This window comes from Sebastes umbrosus, chromosome 10, assembly GCF_015220745.1.
Source record: "Sebastes umbrosus isolate fSebUmb1 chromosome 10, fSebUmb1.pri, whole genome shotgun sequence".
Classification (NCBI taxonomy): Eukaryota; Metazoa; Chordata; class Actinopteri; order Perciformes; family Sebastidae; genus Sebastes; species Sebastes umbrosus.
The window spans coordinates 1,362,964-1,371,190 of record NC_051278.1 but is presented as its reverse complement, the minus strand read 5'-3'; the positions used below and the strand labels follow the sequence as shown (position 1 = coordinate 1,371,190).

General features: G+C 41.7%; 1 protein-coding gene across 2 annotated transcripts in view; it reads left to right on the top strand.

The window, feature by feature from the left end:
- bean1 (brain expressed, associated with NEDD4, 1) overlaps window positions 1-8,227 on the top strand; it is a 67,977-nt gene that overhangs the window by 20,599 nt on the left and 39,151 nt on the right. For both annotated transcript variants that reach the window (XM_037782968.1, XM_037782969.1), the window contains one exon: window positions 1-62. This exon is cut by the window's left edge and continues 58 nt beyond it. In XM_037782968.1, coding sequence (XP_037638896.1) covers window positions 38-62 — 25 coding nt within the window. In that variant the 5' untranslated portion in view covers window positions 1-37. The remainder of the gene's footprint in view (window positions 63-8,227) is intronic.

The window sequence follows — 8,227 nt, the reverse complement described above, 5'->3', positions numbered from 1 at the left end:
GAGATGTGCCAATAGGAAACACTGTGAACAGGGGTTCATGCTGATGAAATTGATCTGCTCAGGTAAGGAACAACACTTCCTCCTCCTTCTTCTTTTTCATGTTATTTTTCTGCTTTAATTACTCTCCTGATAATAAGTGTTAGTTGTTCGCTGGATACCAAGACGGGAGTTTTCTTGAAAGACACAAAGCATGATTCTTTCATTATAATATACTGTAGGTGATGGAGAAATCATCTGGAAAACACAATTACAAGACAGAAAAATAGAAAGATGTGTATGTTTACAGTAATTTAATATCTAATATCAGATCTTTAAAATGAAAGTTGTCAGTGTAAATAAAGTGTGAGAGTGTTATAAAGAGGAGATTACACATCTCTACTCCACATTTATACCAACTGTACTCATCATACTCTACATCATTACTAAACTTAATAACTTTTCTTACTTTAATTTCAAAGAAAGAAAAGTCTGAGTAAATGACATATTTATATATATAGTATATCATATAACATATATAGTAACTATGAATATTGGGCAGTCAGGTTCTACATCAACAAGTATATAAAAACTGCAGTTTTATTCTCTTGGTGAATCAGTCTTGGTCATGGACTGTATATAAGAAGTGGACGTAATCACCGTGACGTCACCCATTGGTCTGTGGACTGCCGTTTTGAAGCCTCGAGTTCGTCATTCTGGCCGTCGCCATGTGTTTTTTTTTGCAACCAGATGTGACACGAGAGGGCTTTACATTTACTGCATTGTGTTACTCACTTGCTGGCTTGTTAGCCTCTGTGGCTTCTAAACGCTGACAGTAACGTTAATATTGCCGTTGCTTAGCAGCGATGTTCTCACGACTTAACCACTTGAACGCCGGGCATATCGTGTACACGACTGCCCATGTTGTAAACAGTTTCAGTTAAAGGCCCCATAAGTATAACCGAACGTTGATTAAGACATTTTCGAGGCGACCAAAAAGGTTATAACTCCCAGACCGGACAACGCCTTGGTAGCGACCTGTCAATCACAAGGTAGCCCCGCCCTAAAGCACCCCCTGCTTTACGGTCTATCTGACTCTAAATGGGACCATAATTCACTAAATGAACATCACGCTGTATTGAAGAAGACTTGAAACTAGAGATTGAGACCATAAACTCATGTTTACAATGTTTACTGAGGTAATAAATCAAGAGAGAAGTAGGCTCATTTTCTATCAGACTTCTATACAACCAGAGGAGTCGCCCCCTGCTGGCTGTTAGAGTGAATTAAAGTTTAAAGCACTTCCATTTCGGCTTAATTTTTCAGACCCCGGAGTTGCCCACTGGTCTGGGTCATTTTGGACAGTTTTTTTAAGTCCTGAAAATTCACAGGAAACACAAACACATGTAAGTCAAATTGTTACCTTTAAGATAAATTAAAGGGGGCTCGTCCGGGATCTGAGAGCTGATTGGTGTACAGCATGTTGTGTATTTCTTGTGTGGAGATTGTCTCCTGTGTTCCCCGTGGTGAGTATTTTGTTTGATGTCCATTGTTGCCATCGTTCAGTGTTAAACAGTTTCCTCTGCTAGATAGGTGAGTATCCAGCTAGGCTGTACCAGCTTTTCCATCAGGCACTCATTTATTATTTTGCCTTTATTATTTTTGGAGTAATCCATTTGATAAATTTATTTGCCATAGGTGGGCATCTAGCAGCATCAGTACAAAAATATTGTCATTGGCTTTTAAAATCAATCACCTTTGTCAGCCAGCTGTCATTTAGCAGTTTTAAAGGAAATCTGAAAATATAATAGTCAACAAAAACACTTGTGAACTAATGTCAGAAAGAGCTGAAGTTGTGTCTTGTGTGCTTCTACTGTACGATGTGATTTGTTGTCGTTGTTGCGGCTCTTATTTGTTTATTTTTAGCTGGATTACAGGTTGAGCTTTTAAACTCCAGAGAACACGTTAGACATGTTTAAGCTTCCCATCTCAATAAAAGATGAATCGCTGTCTTACGCAACGACTCCTGACCACACCGGAGGAGGCAGGGAAGAGATGGACGGACGGACGGACGGAGGGAGGAACAGATGGGAGGATGCGTGACTTTTTACGGACGTGTTTTTTCCTATCACGGCTCCCGGGCTTCTTCCCTATCAGACTCTCAGCTCTTTTGACACCCTCTTTATATCTCTTTCTCTTTCTCTCCATCTCCTACCTTTTATGCCTCCCTCATTCTCTCCTCCCGACTCTCTCCCCACTTTCTCTCCCCCCTCTCTGATCTATTATTCACATCCCTCTCTGACTCTCTCTCTCCCTCCCTTGACACCTGAAATCCCTCCGTCCTCCGCTCCTGGGCGTTTAGACCTCCACCAACAGTGCTTCCCCTCCGAGGGAAAAGAAATAGAGTGATGAATAAAAGAACAGAGCGAAGAGACAGATAAAAAGCTTTGGGAAGGGCAGCTCTATGGATATACAGATACAGATAGCTTTATTTAACGGTCAAGGTATTCCTCCATGTGGTTTATTGTATAGGTTGACATTTTACACAGTCCTGTGTCATCCTTTAAAAAGGCTGCTTCCCGAGTCCATCTGCGTTAAGACCGGACCACAGTGGAAATATTCTAACACACCTGAGACAGATCAGTGGCTTCAGCTGTGTGATGCTTCTTTTAAAATATAAGTTTGCCCTTTTCAGATCATGCAGCCCGTTCTCACCCCCAACTAGTCAAATACAGATGCTTGGTCAGTGCCCTTCGGTGTCTGACACCGACGCACCGGGACACCTTTTAGCGTCTGTATGAGACGCACCGGGCTTTCAATATAAACCCATCCACCTCATTATTAGACGCTCAGAGCTACTGACGTATATAAAGTGCGAGAAGTCAGCGTAGGGAGGAGGTCGAGGTGGATAAACAAACAGACTTTCACCATACTTGCCAACCATGAAACCTTAAAAATATGGAGGATTTCAAAACCAAAGTGAACCAAATTTGAGTTTCAAAGACTTTGTTTCCTGCATTCTCGTGACTTTAAAAGAACGAAAATAACTAAATAACAAAAAGCATGTATGTCATATCTCTTGCATTAAGTTTTAATTTTTCCGTTAAATGTGTTTTTCAAAGTGATGTCCAGGTTTTAGCTGTGAAACCAGAGATGAGGTTTTTCTTCTCTGTCTTTCAGAGACATACTTTAAAGAGTATTTTTTTTTTTTTTCCATCTAAGCGCCATAACCAGGGTCTGAAATTAGCACCTGCAACCCGCCAAATGAAGGTAAATTGTTGGCATTGGCGGGTGAAATCATCAGGACACCCTGCAGCACAGACCTGATTAGTTAAATAGCGGAGCTGCTAAAGTTAACGGAGGTGCCATTGAGTTATTGTTATGAGGCGTTCAAAGTCTGCTCAGGAAAAATGGCTATTGGATGAAGGTAAATTACAACGTTATCATGATGTGTTCAAATGTAATCTCATGAAAATAAATTTTAATAATATAAAATAGATTTTAGAGAGAATTATGACCTGTTTAACTTCATAACAACTTTCCAAGATTTTTTTTTAATCAAGGCAAATATTTAAATATTCATAATCATTTAAATTGTGTGTTTTTATGCAAATAACCTCTATAGATGACAATAACAAAGTACAGTACTACACTACCCTCCCTCCACGGTGTTATTCCAACTCTGTAATTTATCATGTATATAATGTTTTTTGTGTAAAATATATCGAACATTGAATGACATCAGATCTAAAATGTTATTCCTTCATTTAGCGCAGAGATTTCAAAAGTGGCAGATAAAACTTTTAAGTGACAGACGAAAAAAATACTTGTCTGTTACAGTGGCAGGAAGTGAAAAAAGTTAATTTCAGACCCTGGTGATGTCACAATAATACTTCCAGTACCTTCCCAACTACTGATTATGTTGGTGACCACCAGTACAAGGATATGATTGCAGCCCCCCCAACCTGAAGCTGAATGTTGTTGTGTCAAAAAAAATCAGTAAACTTTTCCCAGATAAACAAGGAACTTTGTCCTGACACACCTTTGGGGGCTTTAGCAGCGTGTAAAAGAGGCTGACATGTAGCACATGGCAGCTGTTTGTGCCAGAGGGTTGCTGCTGCTGCTGCTGCTGCTGCTGCTGCTGCTGCTGCTGCTGTGCCCCAGAGGAGGGCACGCAGTCCCCAAACTGCCAACATAAACATCCACATCTGTCCTCATGTTTGGGAGAGAGGGAAAGTCACTCAGTAAACGTATTTACAGAGTAAACATCCAACTTTTTTCTCTATTTTCTTCAGATTTGTTCTTGCACGTGTTGAAATTAAGAAGGCACATTGCTACAAAAATGAGGAATAACTCTTCATAAGATATCAAACAAATCGTTGTTTGATATTGAGTATGATACTCAAATATTTAATCGCGATTAATCGGAAATTAATCGTACATGTCTTATCTGTTCAAATTGTACCTTAAAGGGAGATTTGTCAAGTATTTAATCCTCTTATCAACATGGGAGTGGACAAATATGCTGCTTTATTCAAATGAATGTATATATTTATTATTGTAAATCAATTAACAACACAAATCAATGACAGATATTGTCCAGAAACCCTCACAGGTACTGCATTTAGCATAAAACAATATGCTCCAATCATAACATGGCAAACTCAACAGCTGTCAGTGTGTCAGTGTGCTGACTTGACTATGACTTGCCCCAAACTGCATGTGATTATCATCAAGTGGGCATGTCTGTAAAGGGGAGACTCGTGGGTACCCATAGAACCCATTTACATTCACTGATCTGGAGGTCAGAGGTCAAGGGACCCCTTTGAAAATGGCCATGACAGTTTTTCCTCGCGTTAACTTTGACAGCCTTAGTCCAAACCAAACGAACTGTTATCATATAATAGTCCAATACAATAATATAGTAATGACCTTGACCAATAAAGATGTGAAATACAACGTCACAGATAAACAAATATATTTGCGTGTCTTCCAGGAACACATTAAGTGAGCGGGGCCTGTGGCATCACTGCAGAAGATAAACAGGCTAAACACAATCTACATATTAGAGCACCGGCATGTGTGCGTGCCATCAGATGAGGGCAGATCTGAAATGGAATCTCCTTCTGTTCCCCCTCGCTGCACACATCTTCTATCCATCTATCAGAGCGCCGCGCCGCGACCGCCTCGCCTTTCCCGCCATGCACCGAGCCATCAATCATCACATTCCCATGCTTTATGGAAATGGGAGGAAAAACTTCATTTAACGGCATTTTACCTCCTATCTCATCCACCTCTCTCTCTCTCTCTCTTTGTCCGTCCATCCATCCGTCCGAGCGAGCTCCCGTCCAATCTACAGTCACAGTGTAAGGTCGTTTATTTAAATCTATTTAAATGGATATGAGGCGCGTGCATATGCGGGGAGATTTCACGGCCCAGCAGGTCAGCAAATACCAAGGCTGTTCCACCTCACTAACCCCCCATCAGGGCCCAAAGACAATTAATACTCACCACAGGTGGTCAAGTCTGCATATGTGTGTGTCTGTGTAGCACCTATCCATCCATCTATCTATAATAAAACACCTGAAGAATCAAGGGGAGAGGGGTGATGGAGCATGGGTGAAATAAAAAAGAAAGGAGGGATGAGATGAAACGAGGAAAGCAGTGGACAGGAGCAAGGAAGAGTTTAGGAAGTGAAATGGGTGTCGGGGGACACGGCATCACTCTCGAGGGGAAGTAGGGGAGCAGAGAGGAGCAGAGAGAGAAATTGAGGGAGGTGGCTTGGAACGATTGAAAGAATAAGGAGAGGGGGAGAGTGGGAGGGAGGGGAGAGGAAGGAGAAGTGAAGGGTAAATGTCTTTGCTAATGTCTTTAGTGCCAGTATTGACTAGCTCCCTTTGACTTGAGCACACTCTGCTGCTGCATCCTCCTCCTCAGTTCATTAACTTTGCCATTTGGAGATGGACGTATTGGCTCAGCTGTTCAATGTCACCATAAAAGGAACATTAAAGGGGAATAAATATCATGCTCGTTTTAAGGTTCATACGCTGTATTTGGGGTTTCTACTAGAACATGTTTAAATGCTTTCATGTTCAAAAAACACTCATCCTGTCTGTCTGAATATACCTGTATTCTGAAATGCTCCGTTTCACTACCTGTCTCTTTAAGACCCCTCCTGTTGCATCCAATACCGATGTTCTTGTCTGGAGATGAGGTGAGGCAGAGAGGGATCGTGTTCCCTCAGGTGGAGACTGTTGGCCAATAATAGGGGCAAAGCATGGCTAGGTCTGTTCAACATCACATACTAGTCATATGAAGGGGTGCCTGCACATTTAGTGCATTCCAACTGCATATTATGTGGATTTTGTGTACACGAGAAATGCCCGGATGTATGCCAGATTAGCAAGAATGTAAGCGTTAGCTTACTGGACATACTCAACCTCCCCAAAATGCATTGCGGCTCTTCAGACTGTCCAATGGCAGACTGAAGGCAGACAATTTAAAAAATTACCAGTTGGATAAAGTAATTGTGAACGATGGCGAGTGACGTTAAGGTACAGTTAAGAGGAAAAGCTGAGAGCTCAGATTTACACTGATCAGCCATAACATTATAACCATGGACAGGTGAAGTGAATAACATTGATTATCTCGTTACAATGGCACCTGGCAGTGGGGGGGGCGGGGATGTATTAGACAGCAAGTGAACATTTTGTTCTTGAAGTTGATGTGTTGGAAGCAGAAAAGATTATCCAATAGAAGAGCTACTGGAGCTCAAACTGCTGAAGAAGTTAATGCTGGTTCTGACCCGTGTCCACCGACCAAAAGCTTCAGAACTGGACCATGGAGCGATGGAAGAAAGTGGCCCGGTCTGATGAATCACGTTTTCTTTTACATCATGTGGATGGCGACGAGTTGGAGGTGTTGACTCGGCCTCCAAATTCTCCAGATCTCAATCCAGGGAGCATCTGTGGGATGTTCTGGTCAAACAAGTCTGATCCACGGAGGCCCCACCTCGCAACTTATACAGGACTTAAAGGATCTGCTGCTGACGGCTTGGAGCCAGATACCACAGCAGACCTTCAGAGGTCTAGTGGGGTCCATGCCTCGACGGGTCAGGAGGGGAACCTACTCAATGTTAGGCAGCTGGTCATAATGTTATGGCTGATCGGTGCATATAAGCATATAATCTGCGGTAGAAAACATTTATCACTACATAGTTCAATCATTTTAATTTGCCTTAAAATAATACTGGAAATATTAAAATGAGTGGAAGATGTAATGTTGATCTACATTTGTGATCAACAATTTTCATTCAACGGTAGCTCGGTAACGTTGTGATCAATAAAGTCATGTGATGCAGAGAAGATGTATTGCTTGACATCAGTGTGAACAGTCTGTAGGCGGTACGCAGTATGCAGGACGTACCTCTGAGTATATGACTTGGAAAGCAGCCTAGTCCTGTGTGAAAGCTTTAACCTGACTCAGAACAGGTGTGCCTGCCTCCACAGAGGAAGGGATTCTCTTCGCGCTGGTGCAGAGGTAACTCACCCAATTCAATACTGATTTAAAAAGTAAAATAAAGGTAATTGTATTAGTTTGAAGTCTGTGGAAACTCTAGTAAACACAAATGACTGCCTGGACTCTAGGATACTGAGCCAAAACTTGCATGCTTTATAATGTAAAGTGCATAGTAAATACATAAAATCATGGATAAAGTTTGGTATGTTCCTTTCGAATAATCAGTAATTTGATAGATGTGCAAATGAATGCATAAGAGGAAGAATAAACAGATAAATATTTAATCAGCTCTTCAATGTGATGAAGTTGGAAACGGATGGATGGACAGATTGAGAACAGAAAGTACAGATGGATGGAAGTCAAAGGGAAGAATGAGCGTAATGAGAATGCCAATTTAGTTGTGAGGATGGACATGTTGGATGTTCCCAGTCGTTCTATCTACAACATGTTCAACAACATGTGCGATCTGTAAATGTGTGTGTGTGTGTGTGTGTGTCCAGAGGGGAGGAGAGGTGTGTGTGCTGGAGCTGTTTTAACATGATTAAACATCACTTCTTCCTTCCCTCTCCACCTCTTTCATCATCTCCTCTGCCTCTCCTCCACCTCCACCTTTTTGTTATCCCCTACACAGCACTTCTGGGAGAGAGGGAGAAAAGAAAAGAAGAGAGAGGGATGAGCAAAAAGGGCAAGAGCCTCACAGGGAATCACACATAGAAAGACAAAGATAGAGACA